This window comes from Salmo salar, chromosome 12 (genome assembly GCF_965601325.2).
Source record: "Salmo salar chromosome 12, fSalSal1, whole genome shotgun sequence".
Lineage (NCBI taxonomy): Eukaryota > Metazoa > Chordata > Actinopteri > Salmoniformes > Salmonidae > Salmo > Salmo salar.
Window position 1 is genome coordinate 76,814,272 of NC_138302.1, and position 17,236 is coordinate 76,831,507.

The 17,236-nt window shown below is 43.9% G+C and overlaps 1 protein-coding gene across 3 annotated transcripts in view; it reads left to right on the forward strand.

Annotated features, from left to right (window-relative positions):
• LOC106565889 (endothelin-converting enzyme 1) overlaps window positions 1–17,236 on the forward strand; it is a 50,552-nt gene that overhangs the window by 13,766 nt on the left and 19,550 nt on the right. The window contains exons 1-3 of one of the 3 annotated variants that reach the window (XM_014133545.2): window positions 8,128–8,363; window positions 8,651–8,734; window positions 16,204–16,342. In XM_014133545.2, the coding sequence (XP_013989020.1) occupies window positions 8,651–8,734; window positions 16,204–16,342 (223 nt within the window). In that variant the 5' untranslated portion in view covers window positions 8,128–8,363. Of the gene's footprint in view, window positions 1–8,126; window positions 8,735–16,203; window positions 16,343–17,236 lie in introns of those variants that run through there. The other 2 variants (XM_014133544.2, XM_082959299.1) reach the window with 2 other exon arrangements.

Here is a 17,236-nt window from a genome sequence, read left to right on the forward strand (position 1 = left end):
AATTATTATTACGTGATTAAACTAATCATGTAAATGTAATTAAGTAGGAAGTCGGGGCACCAAGGAAAATCTTCAGATTACAAAGTTGTAATTTTCCTAATATAATTCTTCAGATATTTTAATATCTGATCAATTAGTCTTCTAATTAATGAATTATTCTTTACCCCACATTAGTCTCATTCCAAACGTCATAAATTGTTGGTTATCTGCACGAACCCAGCCTTTACTATGAATCACCCATACACCAGTTGTCTTAATCATTTATTTACTAACTAACTAAATAATCACAGAAATGCATAAACAAACAAACAGTAGATATGGTTACAAGGAAATGATAGGGGAGGTTCCCTAGTGGGCTAAGCCGATATGACGGCTCGGTGGACAAAGGGAAGTGGGTGTGGACTGAGAAGGGCGGGAAAGACAAAAGAGACACTACACAGTTGATAATTATATTAATTGAAATGCTAATCCTTTGCACATGAACGCTCATTCATTCGGGAATAATTGCAATCAATATATATTTACGCTCAGTGTGTCATTCTGATCTCAGTTGGAATCGTCCATCTTTCTGTTGAAAAGTTCATCCAAGCGTCTCTTTTCTTCCCTGGATTCTTTTGTGGTTAGAATGGATACTTCAGAGTACCATTCAGAAATGTTCTTATAGATAGATGTTTTGTCGATCTTCGCATCTCAGGTTCACATCATTTCTAGCTGCAGAATAGTAATTAGTATTGAATATTTGCTCTTATTCTGTCAGGATTGATAGTCTCAGAGTTGAACCATTTCCACCCGTGTAGCCAATCCTCCACGTGGTATGGTTAGGAATTCAACAACCATTACAACCTTAGCTTATACTGAGGTTTTTGTGGTCTCTACTCACCCTTTGCCCCCTCAGCTGACTGAGGTACGTGTGGTCTGAAGAGGATTTCTTCAGGTGGGGGTTTTATTTGTAACAGTAGAAAAGGGCTGTCCCATGAGCCAGATCATGTCTGTGCTCCTGGGGGCGGGCCAATGACTTAGTTAAACTTTAAAGGGAATACAGTTCTCTCACATTAACGGTTTAACATAGCATCACATCATTTCACAAATAGTTTCATCTTTACTCATTTATTTTATACAATAATTAGACGCAAACCTCATAACGGAGGCTCCTGTATAAACAGAGTTATGGTAATGTGGCTGTATTGTCTTTCATGAGGTCACAAACATGAAACAAAATGGATCGGGTCGTAGCTGGCTTCTCCATCGACCATTTACACATTCTCCAAAACATGGATATCGTTCAGTTCTCAAGTTCTGTGATGTAGAAGAAGTTCCTTTTATTCTCTCTATGTGCCTCATTCTGCATGGGCAGGGGGAGAGAGTCTCCTCCAGGAATTTACGACCTGAGATAACAGAACCTGGCTGTAGGAGAGGAGAGAGGGGGAAGGCACTCGCTATACCCAAAGAGGGCCACGTCATGACATTATTGAACTACATTGTTGGTTAAGGGCTTGTAACTAAGCATTTCATGATATGGTCTACACCTGTTGTATTTGGCGCATGTGACAAATAAGATTTGATTTGTAATGTAGTTATTCTTGGCGAATGCTCCTGTGCCACACATAATTGTCTGGTTTGCAGGATCAGTGTTGAATTACTGACGCATGCTTGTGGTTTACAGCCATGCTCAGAAACCATGGCTTCACTATGTTCCAAGAATCCTGGAATATTGACCTCTCATTGCCATCTGCTGCTCCGAGACACATCCCCACATGCTGTGGAGGAACACAAGCAAATACACTATGTAGAGTCATGTCCCAGACCTAGTCAATGAGACCATGAGAAATAATAGTCCATGGTTAATAAGATGATAGTTGGAGCTGTATTGTTAGATTTCAGTGCATCCTTTGATGTTATTGATAATACATTGTTATTGAAAAAACTCCCTTGGAATGCAATCACATGGTTGGAGAGTTATTTATCCAATAGAACTCAGAGAGTGTTCTTCAATGGAAGCTTCTCTAACATCAGATATGTACAGTGTTGTGTTTCTCAGGGCAGTGGGGCCGTTACTATTCTCAATTTTTACAAAAGATTTGCCACTGGTATTACACAAACCTAGAATGACTATGTATGTGGTTGATTCTAAATTTCAGCACCCAAAGCCAGTGAGCTCTCTGAAATTCTAAATAAGGAGTTACAGTCAGTATCAGAATGGGTGATTATTAATAAACGGGTCTTAAATACATCTAAAACTAAAAGCGTTGTATTTGGTTCAAAACATTCTCTAAGACCTAAACCTCAACTGGAGTTGTACATAAATGGTGTGACCATTGAGCAAGCTAAACTCCTAGGTATAACATTGGAATGTCAATTATCATGGTCAACTCATATTGACAGAATTGTTATGAAGATGGGGAGTGGTTTGTTATAAAAAGATGTTCTGCGTTTTTGACAAATCAACTGTACTAGTTGTTCAGTCTCTGGTCTTACTGTCCGGTAATACATAAAGTGCAACAAAGAAAGACCTAGTAAAGCTGCAGCTGGCTCAAAACAGAGCAGAATGCCTTGCCCTTAACTGCACATACAGAACTAACATCAACAGCATGCATCCCAGTCTTTCCTGGTTGAGGGTTGACGAGAGATTACCTGCTTCTCCTAGTTTTTATGAGAAATATTACTGTGATGAAAATACCATATTGTCTGCACAATCAAATAAAATTCAGCTCAGACACCCATACATATGCCACCAGGGGCCCATTCACAGTCCCCAAGTCCAAAACAAATTCATGGCAATGCAGTTTTATACAGAGCAATGATCGCATGGAACTCCCATCTTCAATTACTCAAGCTACAACAAAATTATCCTTAAACTCATGAAACGGCGGGGGACTATGAGGGGACAAACACACGCAAACACCATTTTTTGTTGTTGTATTCTTTGTATTTTTTACTTGTATTGTTTGTATATCATTGTATTTTACATTTGTGTGACTGTCCCTGTCCTTCAGTGTTTTGTTACTTGTCATGTTTTGTGTTTTTTGTGGACCACAGGAAGAATAGCTTCTGCAAAAGCTAATGGGGATCCTAATAAACAAATAATAACACCACGGGACCAAGGGATCACTTGTATATGGTTGTTGTGGGTCATGTGGGGTTAATTTACCTGACGAAGACCATGTCAGTTAAACTGTTGTTTGTGTATCACAGTACATTTTAGTCAATAATCACCTTTGGGTGCAGCAAAACAGTGAGCTAGCATTGTCTTTCATTCTATGCACCAAACCCAGACAGGCTTTAAGAAATCAGAGTGAATGTGTCCTTTTTTCCTGTTAGGATCTCATATATAATTACTATGTTATGGAATGACTATGATCTCACACTACCTGTCACGACTTCCACTGAAGTCGTTTCCTCTCCTTGTTCGGGCGGTGTTCGGCGGTCGGCGTCACTGGTCTTCTAGCCATCGTCGATCCACTTTTCATTTTCCATTTGTTTTGTCTTGTTTTTTATTTTTTTTACACACCTGATTTCCATTTCCCTCATTAATTGTTGTGTATTTAACCCTCTGCTCCCCCCATGTCCTTGTGTGGAATTGTTTGTTTGTAAGTGCTTGTACTCTGTTACCGGTGCACGTCGGGTTTTGTACCCATGTAGGTTATTTTGTATTGCCGTGGGTTTTGTATTAAACTGCTCCAGTTATTACCTATTTCTGCTCTCCTGTGTCTGACTTCACTGCCACCAGTTCCGCAACCCTTACACTACCACTTACACTATCTGTGGCCTTGGTAGCATCCGACTCCTGAAATATAGATGTGTTCTCATTGACAAAGCCTATTGACAGGATACACACTTACACAGGTGCTTCTGGTGATTCACAAAATAACCCCCTAACCCCGACTAGCCTTACATTAGTCACTCCTTCACCTCTCAACAGCAGGAAACGGAAGACCCCATCACCATTGGTCCTTTGATGCAGTGTTGTTAACTGAGGCAATCTGTGGCAACATGGGGGAATGCGGGCACATCAGTGTCAGGATAGTGTCTAAATATGAGTGTGCGCTCTTGGGGATGACTGTACATTAGGTGGGTTTGTGCCAGTGAATATCCCAACTTATTTAGACTTATTACTGTAACGTGGTGCCTCAACTCATTGACAACATGTATTTATTGTAGATTGTGACTGAAGAGTTGCAGATGTTTTTTTTTGTGTAAAATGCATTCTCTCCATACAAGGAGGCTTATGGACAGATATATATATATAAAACCGAAAAGGATAAGAAAATGTGTATCATTGGGATCTCAGTCATCAGCAATGCAAATCAAATCCCATTGTATTTGTCACCTGCTTTGTAAACAGGTGTAGACTAACAGTGAAATTATTACTTACTGTCCCTTCCTAACAATACAGAATGAAGGAAAGAGAAATAATTGAAAAATAGGAATAAATACACAGTTGGCTACATACATGGGGTACCAGTACAGAGTCGATGTGCAGGGTGTACTAGGTCATTGAGGTAAATATGTAAATATAGGTAGGGATAAAGTGACTAGGCAACAGGATAGATAATAAACAGTAGCAGCAGCATATGTGATGAGTCAAAAGAGTTAGTGCAAAAAAGGTCAATGCAGATAGTTAAATAGTAACCAATAGCTACCCGGACTAACTATTTACCAGTCTTATGGCTTGGGGGTAGAAGGTGTTCAGGGTTCAGTTGGTTCCAGACTTTCTGCATCGGTACCGCTTGCTGTGCGGTACCAGAGAGAACAGTCTATGACACTTTTTTGGGCTTTCCTCTGACCACCGCCTGTTATAGAGGTCCTGGATGGTAGTGATGAACTGGGCTGCACGCACTACCCTATGTAGCGCCTTGCGGTTGGATGTCAAGCAGTTGCCATACCAAGCGGTGATGCAGCCAGTTAAGACGCTTTCAATGGTGCAGCTGTAGAACTTTGAGGATCTGAGGGCCCATGCCAAATATTTTCAGCCTCCTGAGAGGGAAGAGGTGTTGTGCCTTCTTCACAACTGTGTTGGTGTGTGTGGACCATGATAATTCCTTAGTGATGTGGACACCGAGGAACTTGAAGCTCTCGACCTGCTCCACTACAGCCCTGCTGATGTGGATGGGGGCGTGCTCTGCCCTCCGTTTCCTGTAGGCCATGATCAGCTGCTTTGTCTTTCTGACGTTGAGGGAGAGGTTGTTGTCCTGGTACCACACTGCCAGGTCACTGACCTCCTCCCTATAGGCTGTCTCATCATTGTCGGTGATCAGGTCAACCACCTTTGTGTTGTCAGCAAACTTAAAATGTGTTTGAGTCGTGTGCGGCCATGCAGTCATGGGTGAACAGGGAGTACAGGAGGGGACTAAGTAGTCACCCCTGAGGGGCCCCGTGTTGAGTTTCGGCATGGTGGATATGTTGTTGCCTAGCCTCACCACCTCGGGGTGGCCCAACAGGAAGTCCAAGATCCAGTTGCAGAAGGAGGTATTCAGTCCCAGGGTCCTAAGCTTAGTGATGAGCTTGGAGGGCACTTTGGTTCAGTATTCTGACATAGTTGTTCCTCTTCCAGGTGGGAGGGGGCAGTGTGGTGTGCAATAGAGATTGCATCATCTGTGGATCTGTTGGGGCAGTATGCAAATTGGAGTGGGTCCAGGGTGTCTGGGATGATGGTGTTGATATGAGCCATGACCAGCCTTTCAAAGCATTTCATGGCTACCGATGTGAGTGCTACAGAGTGATAGTCATTTAGACGGGTTACCTTGGCGTTCTCAGGCACAGGGACTATGGTGGTCTGCTTGAAACATGTAGGTATTACAGACTGGGTCAGGGAGAGGTTGAACATTTCAGGGAAGATGCTCTTAGTATGCGTTCTGGTAATCCATCTGGCCACACAGCCTTGTGAATAAAAACCTGTTTAAAAGTCTTACATTGGCTACAGAGAGCGAGATTACACAGTCATCTGGAACAGGTGGTGCTCTCATGCATGGTTCAGTGCTGCTTGTCTCGAAGCGAGCATAGAAAGAAATGAGCTCATCTGGTAGGCTCGTGTCACTGGGCAGTTCTCGGCTGGGTTTCCCTTTGTAATCCATGATAGTTTGCAAGCCCTGCCACATCTGACAGGCATAGTAGGATTCGATCTTAGTCCTGTTTTGACAGTTTGATGGCTTGTCGGAGGTCGTAGCAGGATTTCTTATAAGCATCCAGATTAGTGTCCCGCTCCTTGAAAGCGGCAGCTCTAGGCTTTAGCTCAGTGCGAATGTTGCCTGTAATCCATGGCTTCTGGTTGGGATATGTACATAAGGTCACTGTGGGGGGGACGTCGTCGATGTACTTATTAATGAAGCCGGTGACTGATGTGGTACATTGCTTAATTTTATCGGATGAATCCCAGAACATATTCTGGTCTGTGCTAATGTAACAGTCCTGTAGCTTAGCATCCGCTTCATCAGACCACTTGTTTGAGTTTTTTCTTGTAAGCAGGAATCAGGAGGATAGAGTTGTGATCAGATTTGCGTTTTGTTTCTGTGTGTGGAGTAAAGGTGATCTAGAGTATTTGCGCCTCTAGCTGCCCATGTGACATGCTAGTAAAAATTAAGTAAGACAGGCCACAAGGAGCACCACCACTGGATGTACATTTTCTTGTTTGCTTATGGCCCTATGCAGCTCGTTAAGTGCGGTCTTAGTACCAGCTTCGGTTTGTGGTGATAAATAGACGGCTACAAAAAAATATAGATAAACTCTCTTGGTAAATAGTATGGTCTGCAGCTTATCATGAGGTATTCTAACTCAGGCGAATAAAACTTTGAGACTTCCTTAACATTAAAGATCAGCACCTGCTGTTGTTAACAAAGAGACACACACCTCCCCCTTAACCTTACCCGAAGCTGCTGTTTGGTCATGACGATGCATAGAAAAAACAGCTAGATGTATGTTATCCACGTCCTTGTTCAGCCAAGACTCCAAGAAACATAGGATATTACAGTTCTTCAGGGAGCCCGCTTGTTTAACTCTCTTGCACCGCCTCTTCCTCTTTCAAATCCTGGGGATTAGGGGCCTGGTCCGGAATGAGCAGTATATTGCTGACTTGTTGAAGTAGAAATCTTAATCCAAATCGAGGTTAGTGATCGCTGTTCTGATGTCCAAAGTTATTTTCGGTCATAGGAAATGATGGTGGAAATATACAAAAATAAAAAAGTTAAGATCAGGGTAAAAACACACAAAATAGCAGAAATGGTCAGGAGCCTGTAAAACGGCAGTTATCCACTGCAGCGCCATCTTCTTCCACATACAGTAGTAGGCATTATGATGCTGAGAACTGAAACTCACTTTAGTCTGAAAATGTACTTGAAATCCACTAAAAATAAGTGGTTACCACAGAAGTCGTCTCCCAGTCGTTTTGTCATCCCTCTCATCACTTCTGTGTGTCTCCCACCATCTCTCTTTCTCATCAGAATGGTCCCTCCACAGGGTGATGATAGGACTGAGCAGGACCTTGTTAAGGAGAGCCAAGAATATCAGTGTGGGCATGTTTTCTGAGTGGCCTTGTGGAGGTTAACAGAACACTAGTGGCTGTCCGCTGTGCTGTTCAGGCCTTGTGATACTGCCGGTAGATTTGACTGGCGCTGTCCGTGTACTAGAAAGCTGGGTTTGGTTTGGTAGGAGTGGAGTTTGCAGTTTTGCTGTAGGCTGGTGTAGCAGTTACAGCTGCCTATTTGGTGTCTGAAGATGCATAGCTTTTGACATGAGTTATAGGTGTAGGTAACTAAGCTTGATTTAGGGGAAGTGTCATGGATTAGATTGAATACAGGAGAAGAACTAGTACTACACTTTGAAATTATAGTAGTTTACCTGATTACAAAGGTCAGTTCCAATATCAAACCTTTCCCCAAGCAGTAAAAACATAATTTTTTAAGAAATTAAGATTTCTCAATGTCCTTCTGGGTGAAGGGTTAGACAGGGTAAGGTTTGAAACAATCGACTGTCATGCCTATCGGGTGACGGTAACCCGGGCAACAACTGAAAGCATGCAGTGGGAGAGCATTTCCATCCAGACTCCACCCTCTGGTCTTGAAAGTCCTATGGATAGGAGAGTGGGAGGTAACTAACGTATAAAAGTTTCCTCCCTAAATCTATATGAAACCACTCTGTGGAATGCACACACTCCCTCTCACACACCCTCACTTTCAGTCACATAAGTCGATTAAGTCAATGCTCCTTCCTGTTTTTCGCGAGTTCCCTCTCTGTTTTGTTTCTTGTTTGACTAGGTTGGGCTAAGTTGGAGCTCCAGGAGAGCGTGTACTGAAGGAGGGCTGAGCAGAACAACAAAGTTGCTAGAGAGGACAGGCTGTTTCTTTAAAAACCTTTACAGGACTTTTTAAGTGGTGAGTTTTGAAGGCGCCCACGAGATTAGACCCCAGGAGTAGCCGAATGACGCAATGGGGGGTTCTTGAGTAGGGGGTTACGGGGTAGGGAGGTGGTGAGAAGAGGGTAGGAAATACTGGGGCGCTGAATTTAATATTCCTTCCCCTGATCTTAGGGGGAAACCCAGGATTCCCAAAGACTGTTAAAGAGTAAACATCACACACATCCTGACTGTAGGAAAGGAGAGGAGAGGGCCTTAAGGAGCATGGAAGCACTGAGGGAGTCTTTTCTGCATTTGACCTTTCAGATGTCCACGTACAAGAGGGCCACTCTGAACGAAGATGACCTGGTAGATTCCAACGGGGATGAGATCTACCCCCCTGCCATGCAGGTAGGACAACTATTTCTTTGTATAAAAATAATGGACGAGCTCTGACACATGCCAAGTCTGTCTAGATGCACTCATTCTGCTGCTTCTGTTGTTATGTTATGATCTGCTTGCATTGTATGACAAATTCCATTCCAAATAAATGCATTAGCATTGAGCTAATCAAATTCCAGTTCTTCTATTATCTTTGTGAGGACTTTGAGCGTCATGGTATTTCCTGTGAGCCTGCTATTCTCTGTCAGCCATGTGCTACATTTAACACAGAGAGCTACTTGAGGAGAAAGACTATCTCCTGATGCGTAGACTAAACAAACTACCCTTTACAGAGGCCCATACAGTATCTGCATTTCTGGGTGCTTCAAAAAGCTTGGATAATCAGTTGCAGAGCCCATCCTACAGAACAGATGTCTCAAGTTGCATGTGTTTCTATAATATTTGACAGGCAAGGTGGAGCTCACTGCTTGTGGTATCCTAGGTTTTCTGTTGATACAAAGTCTGTCAGATTAATACTGTAGTTAATCATATTGAAAACCAATGTGTTCACTGTACCTGCACTGGTAAGTGGATAACTGCACTGTTAAGATAGGATTTTCAGCCCACAGATGTAAGTATATAAACACATTCCATTTGTATTCTTACTTTCTACCTTACGGATACAACAGTCTTCTAACCATAGAGATCATATTAAAGTATTTTAATTCCTAATTCTATGCTTACAACTCTGAATCCCTGTGCAGGATTCTTCTTTCTCCCCTGCACTAAATAAAGTCACCAATAATCACTACTTTTTAACAAAGATACACTACATGACCAAAAGTATGTGGACACTTGCTTGTTGAACAGCTCATTCCAAAACCCTGGGCATTAACATGGAGTTGGTCCCTCTTTGCTGCTGTAACAACCTCCACCAGATGTTGGAACATTGCGGGGACTAGCTTCCATTCAGCCACAAGAGCATTAGTGAGGTCAGACACTGATGTTGGGCGATTAGGCCTGGCTCGCAGTCGGCTTTCCAATTCATCCCAAAGTTGTTCGATGGGATTGAGGTCAAGGCTCAAAGTTCTTCCATACCGATTTCGACAAACCATCTCTGTATGGATCTCGCTTTGTGCACGGGCGCATTGTCATGCTGAAACAGGAGACGGCCTTCCCCCAAACTGTTGCCACAAAGTTGGAAGCACAAAATCGTCTAGAATGTCATTGCATGCTGTAGCGTTAAGTTTTCCCTTCACTGGACCTAATGAGCCTGAACAATGAAAAACAAAAAACTTTACAGTTGGCACTATGCATTCGAGCATGTAGCGTTCTCCTGGCATCCGCCAAACCCAGATTCGTCTGTCGGACTGAGATGGTGAAGCGTGATTCATCACTCCAGAGAACACGTTTCCACTGCTCCAGAGTCCAATTGCGGCACGCTTTACACCACTCCAGCCAACGCTTGGCATTGCGCATGGTGATCGTAGGCTTTTGTGTGGCTGCTCTTCAGTAAGGTCATTCTACTGATAATGTTTGTCTATGGAGATTGCATGTCTGTGTGGTCGATTTTATACACCTGTCAGCAACAGGTGTGGCTGAAATAGCGAATCCACTAATTTGAAGGGGTGTCCACATACTTTTGTGTATATATAGTGTATATCCACTATCCACAACTGATTAAGTAGGAGAAAGCAGAACAACATGCTGCACCTACTGTGGACTGTTGACAAAGGTATCACTAGATAAAGGTCTTTTGAAGACACTGTTGCCTAACTTTTTAGAGGCTGCAACAACAGTAACTATGTAACTAAGAATCATAACAGGTTATACAATGGACCTGCGCTGTCTGAGTCAGTGGCTTCACACGTGTCTGGCTAGAAGTCTGTTAACAGAAATGATTGTGTTTCATGGTTTCAATATTTCCATTTTACTTCAGCCAGCTCTTTTCCTTCTGCTGAGAATCTGAGCTTCCTCTGAAATCAGATCATTCCTAACATATTTTCCCATGGCTAAGAGAATAAATAAAGTATGTTTCAGAACGTTTCATTTCCAAAACTATTTTTCTACCATCACATTGTGCAGTGGTTTTTACTGTGAGAGTCTGTGATAAAGCACAGACCTCAACCACACTGACTTGGCAGAATTAGCTTCTCAATTGCACACAGAAATACAGATAAAAAAAATTTTTAAAACACCCAACCTCTGAAAGTGGGGGTGGTAGGTAGCCTAGCAGTTTAGAGCGTTGGGCCAGTAACTGAAAGGTCGCAGGTTCAAATCCCTGACCCGACTAGGGTAAAAATCTGTCGTCATGCCCTTGAGCAAGGTACTTAAACCTAATTGCGTCTGTCTGCTGAATGACTAAATTGTAAATGTAAAAATCAAAGTCTGGAGGATTACGAAGCCTGTTGTGGCTTTGGCACCAGAGCTGCTCACATTCAGTGTGACATTTGAACTCTTGCCTTAGCAAATGGGACATAATCACATTTTTTAACAGGTCTGGGATAATTGGTTTTCACAGGGTGTGTAAAGCTGAAAGTGAGGGGAAACCACACTAATTCCTATAGTAAGTGAGTAGATCATGTGCAAAAATTAGCTTCTTATCAGCAATGAATGCCTCTGTGCACAATAACAAAAGAAGGACTAACATGAACAGTTTACTTGGTTTACATATGTGCCATTTTAGTTTAAGAGCGACTGCCCCTAAAAAGCAACTTCTTGTTTTGAAAACGCCTATGTGGTATCTCTATGAGAAAGATACATTTATTCTAGTGTAAAAATGTACTACAAAGTGTAAATATGAGAATTTTGGTCATGAAGTCAGTCTTGTCCAAAATGGAGATTTGCTAAATAGGGGAAAAAAATGGTATGTCACGGAATGAAGGGTACCATAGCAGTTTTCCTTGGGTTGGGTTTATTTCAATCCTGCCCACAGCTCGCAGCACCCAAGTAATCATCAATTCGGAGAGGAGCTGCACATGACCTATCATAATGCCCATGGTCAATTTGGTTTGACATTCGATATCCCTATGGGGCTAGTTAGGGACCATCAGTACATTTAACATTACATTTAACTCATTTAGCAGACGCTCTTATCCAGAGCGACTTACAAATTGGTGCATTCACCTTATGATATCCAGTGGAACAACCACTTTACAATAGTGCATCTAAATCTTTTAAGGGGGGGGGGGGTTACAAGGATTACTTTATCCTATCCTAGGTATTCCTTAAAGAGGTGGGGTTTCAGGTGTCTCCGGAAGGTGGTGATTGACTCCGCTGTCCTGGCGTCGTGAGGGAGCTTGTTCCACCATTGGGGTGCCAGAGCAGCGAACAGTTTTGACTGGGCTGAGCGGGAACTGTGCTTCCTCAGAGGTAGGGGGGCCAGCAGGCCAGAGGTGGATGAACGCAGTGCCCTTGTTTGGGTGTAGGGCCTGATCAGAGCCTGAAGGTATGGAGGTGCCGTTCCCTTCACAGCTCCGTAGGCAATCACCATGGTCTTGTAGCGGATGCGAGCTTCAACTGGAAGCCAGTGGAGAGAGCGGAGGAGCGGGGTGACGTGAGAGAACTTGGGAAGGTTGAACACCAGACGGGCTGCGGCGTTCTGGATGAGTTGTAGGGGTTTAATGGCACAGGCAGGGAGCCCAGCCAACAGCGAGTTGCAGTAATCCAGACGGGAGATGACAAGTGCCTGGATTAGGACCTGCGCCGCTTCCTGTGTGAGGCAGGGTCGTACTCTGCGAATGTTGTAGAGCATGAACCTACAGGATCGGGTCACCGCCTTGATGTTAGTGGAGAACGACAGGGTGTTGTCCAGGATCACGCCAAGGTTCTTAGCACTCTGGGAGGAGGACACAAGGGAGTTGTCAACCGTGATGGCGAGATCATGGAACGGGCAGTCCTTCCCCGGGAGGAAGAGCAGCTCCGTCTTGCCGAGGTTCAGCTTGAGGTGGTGATCCGTCATCCACACTGATATGTCTGACAGACATGCAGAGATGCGATTCGCCGCCTGGTTATCAGAAGGGGGAAAGGAGAAGATTAGTTGTGTGTCGTCTGCATAGCAATGATAGGAGAGACCATGTGAGGATATGACAGAGCCAAGTGACTTGGTGTATAGCGAGAATAGGAGAGGGCCTAGAACAGAGCCCTGGGGGACACCAGTGGTGAGAGCGCATGGTGCGGAGACAGATTCTCGCCACGCCACCTGGTAGGAGCGACCTGTCAGGTAGGACGCAATCCAAGCGTGGGCCGCGCCGGAGATGCCCAACTCGGAGAGGGTGGAGAGGAAGATCTGATGGTTCACAGTATCAAAGGCAGCAGATAGGTCTAGAAGGATGAGAGCAGAGGAGAGAGAGTTAGCTTTAGCAGTGCGGAGAGCCTCCGTGACACAGAGAAGAGCAGTCTCAGTTGAATGCCCAGTCTTGAAACCTGACTGATTAGGATCAAGAAGGTCATTCTGAGAGAGATAGCAGGAGAGCTGGCCAAGGACGGCACGTTCAAGAGTTTTGGAGAGAAAAGAAAGAAGGGAAACTGGTCTGTAGTTGTTGACATCGGAGGGATCGAGTGTAGGTTTTTTCAGAAGGGGTGCAACTCTCGCTCTCTTGAAGACGGAAGGGACGTAGCCAGCGGTCAAGGATGAGTTGATGAGCGAGGTGAGGTAGGGGAGAAGGTCTCCGGAAATGGTCTGGAGAAGAGAGGAGGGGATAGGGTCAAGTGGGCAGGTTGTTGGGCGGCCGGCCGTCACAAGACGCGAGATTTCATCTGGAGAGAGAGGGGAGAAAGAGGTCAAAGCACAGGGTAGGGCAGTGTGAGCAGGACCAGCGGTGTCGTTTGACTTAGCAAACGAGGATCGGATATCGTCAACCTTCTTTTCAAAATGGTTGACGAAGTCATCCGCAGAGAGGGAGGAGGGGGGGGAGGAGGATTCAGGAGGGAGGAGAAGGTAGCAAAGAGCTTCCTAGGGTTAGAGGCAGATGCTTGGAATTTAGAGTGGTAGAAAGTGGCTTTAGCAGCAGAGACAGAAGAGGAGAATGTAGAGAGGAGGGAGTGAAAGGATGCCAGATCCGCAGGGAGGCGAGTTTTCCTCCATTTCCGCTCGGCTGCCCGAAGCCCTGTTCTGTGAGCTCGTAGTGAGTCGTCGAGCCACGGAGCAGGAGGGGAGGACCGAGCCGGCCTGGAGGATAGGGGACAGAGAAAATCAAAGGATGCAGAAAGGGAGGAGAGGAGGGTTGAGGAGGCAGAATCAGGAGATAGGTTTGAGCAGAGGGAAGAGATGATAGGATGGAAGAGGAGAGAGTAGCGGGAGAGAGAGAGCGAAGGTTGGGACGGCGCAATACCATCCGAGTAGGGGCAGAGTGAGAAGTGTTGGATGAGAGCAAGAGGGAAAAGGATACAAGGTAGTGGTCGGAGATTTGGAGGGGAGTTGCAATGAGATTAGTGGAAGAACAGCATCTAGTAAAGATGAGGTCAAGCGTATTGCCTGCCATGTGAGTAGGGGGGGAAGGTGAGAGGGTGAGGTCAAAAGAGGAGAGGAGTGGAAAGAAGGAGGCAGAGAGGAATGTGTCAAAGGTAGACGTGGGGAGGTTAAAGTCACCCAGAACTGTGAGAGGTGAGCCATCTTCAGGAAAGGAACTTATCAAGGCGTCAAGCTCATTGATGAACTCTCCAAGGGAACCTGGAGGGCGATAAATGATAAGGATGATAAGCTTGAAAGGGCTGGTAACTGTGACAGCATGGAATTCAAATGAGGAGATAGACAGATGGGTCAGGGGAGAAAGAGAGAATGTCCACTTGGGAGAGATGAGGATTCCAATGCCACCACCCCGCTGGCTCGATGCTCTAGGGGTATGCGAGAACACGTGGGCAGACGAAGAGAGAGCAGTAGGAGTAGCAGTGTTATCTGTGGTAATCCATGTTTCCGTCAGCGCCAGGAAGTCTAGGGACTGGAGGGTAGCATAGGCTGAGATGAACTCAGCCTTGTTGGCTGCAGACCGGCAGTTCCAGAGGCTGCCGGAGACCTGGAACTCCACGTGGGTCGTGCGCGCTGGGACCACCAGGTTAGAGTGGCAGCGGCCACGCGGTGTGAAGCGTTTGTATGGCCTGTGCAGAGGGGAGAGAACAGGGATAGACAGACACATAGTTGACAAGCTACAGAAGTGTTGTTTCTTGTATTATTGTCTCTTGAGAGAACTGTTTCACTTTGATATCCTTTTTCTTCTGTCCTGATTTTCTCTTTCTTTTCTTCTGTTAACTAGATATTCTTTGTTGTTCTTCGTTAGCTAGCTAGCTTCTTCCAAAAGAGTCCCTAGCAACTGCTTAGCAACTGGTAAACAATTCAGCTAGCTAAGATAACTACAATTTTATGAAAAATAGTTATTTTTCAAAAGCCTATCTTCTTTGTTTGTTGCTTGTTTTTTCTCCTCTTCAGTCTTGCAGTTTTCTTTTGCTTTTTCCGATGTACTTCACTCTAAAAACCATGTAAATTTCAATATTTGTAGGAGCTCATTTTTCAGCTGCTGCTGCTCAAATTGGAGTTCCGGAACATACAAAAATGTTAGTAAATTACACAATGTACATAGGACAATATTTTAAAATATCAATAGCTCAATATTGAACGCATTTAATGTGCAACATGAAAATATTGTCCCTTTTACTTTGTGTAATTTATTGACTGCCCCCCCCCCCCCCAGAGATAGGCTATCGAATGTCAAACCAACATTACCACAGTTGCGCACCAGCTGGCTGAAGCTAAAATGCTACTTCAAGGCCTGGTTAGACTGTTTTAAGTTATCTAGAAGGGTGAGTGACTAACTACTGTTTAGGCAGAGTGAATGTACAAACACTTGACACATGCAAACACACACACAAGAGACACCCACATTAAACCATCCCCCCAAGACCACTCTTGTTTGGATTCAGTCATGGCTGCTGCATTTCTTAATGACCAAGCTGAAAATCGAGGCAAAATCGTTTTCACAATTTCCCCTGGATAATAATGACATGTTTTCTGTGGGGCCTGTGTTTTTATTTTTCCGACTAATGGCTCTTTCAGTTAAAAAAAACATGACAATGTCCTAGTTCATCCATTTTGGTTAGTCTTCCCCTTATCTGGGGCAGTGGCACAATTTATTTTAATGATACATTCTGAAGAACTAGAAAATTATGGACAAAAGATGAATACATTACCTTTATATAGAGGGGTGTTGAAAGGTGATATGGTATATAATCTGTTATTAAAACCATGCGAGACATTTCAACCATAACCAGAACATTCACAGTACTAGCCCCAGTGCCTGTGGTATTGAGTGTATCATCTCTGACCAGATACCGTTCATCATCGGATCATAGAACATAGTGGTTTGTTTGCCTGAGTACTGTGGTTAAGGGTGACTTGTGTACCAATCTTTGTAACCTTTACTCACATAACCAGTGTATGTGTATCTATGGAGATGACACTGTGGTGCCCTGTGCTCATTGCTGTGTGTGTGTGTGTTTGTGTACAGGTGACACTGCGACATGGTCCTGGTCCTAGGTGTTGGGCTGAGAAGACATACACTGAGCGGAGGCTGTTGGTCCTAGTGTGTGCATTGTCTGTTGCCTTGTTCTTCTCTCTCATCACTGTTGGGATCTTCTACAAAGAGAGTGAGTGGCTAAGATTATTAAGCCTGGTTCAGGTAAATAATCCTGAGAAGAGTTGACCAAACAACCTATGATTGCTCTTTTGTGTTCATATAATCTGCCAACATTTTCTCAGGTACAACTTTTTACTGTACCGTCTGTATTTTCTCAACTCAGTATTAATTTCCTTGTATTTTCAAAAGGGAACCAAATGCCACTTGCTTATATGGTAGGGGGTGCGTACTGGCGGTAGAGAATTCAGGTGCAGGAGTGCAAAAACTGATTTACAACAGCGCAATTTAATAAATAAAACCACCGTAAACAGAACAATAAATCAATGTGTAAACAAAACCAGTTACACACCAGCATAACGTGCACAAGCACTACAATAAACAATTCCGGACAAGGACATGGGGGGAACAGAGGGTTAAATACACAACATGTAATGATGGACATGAAAACAGGTGTGTGGGAAGACAAGACAAAACAAATGGAAAATGAAAGGTGGATCGGCGATGGCTAGAAGACCGGTGACATCGACCGCCGAATGTCGCCCGAACAAGGAGAGGGACCTACTTCGGCGGAAGTCGTGACACATATTCAACCACCAATCAGCCCACATTACAAATCACCGTCGTCTGTTATAGAGGTCGACCGATTATGATTTTTCAACACCGGTACCGATTATTGGAGGACCAAAAAAAATCCGCTGCCGATTAAATCAGCCGATTTAAAAAATGTATTTACGTATTTGTAATAATGACAATTACAACAATACTGAATAAACACTTATTTTAACTTAATATAATACATCAATAAAATCAATTTAGCCTCAAATAAATAATGAAACATGTTCAATTTGGTTTAAATAATGAAAAAAATAAGTGTTGGAGAAGAAAGTAAAAGTGCAATATGTGC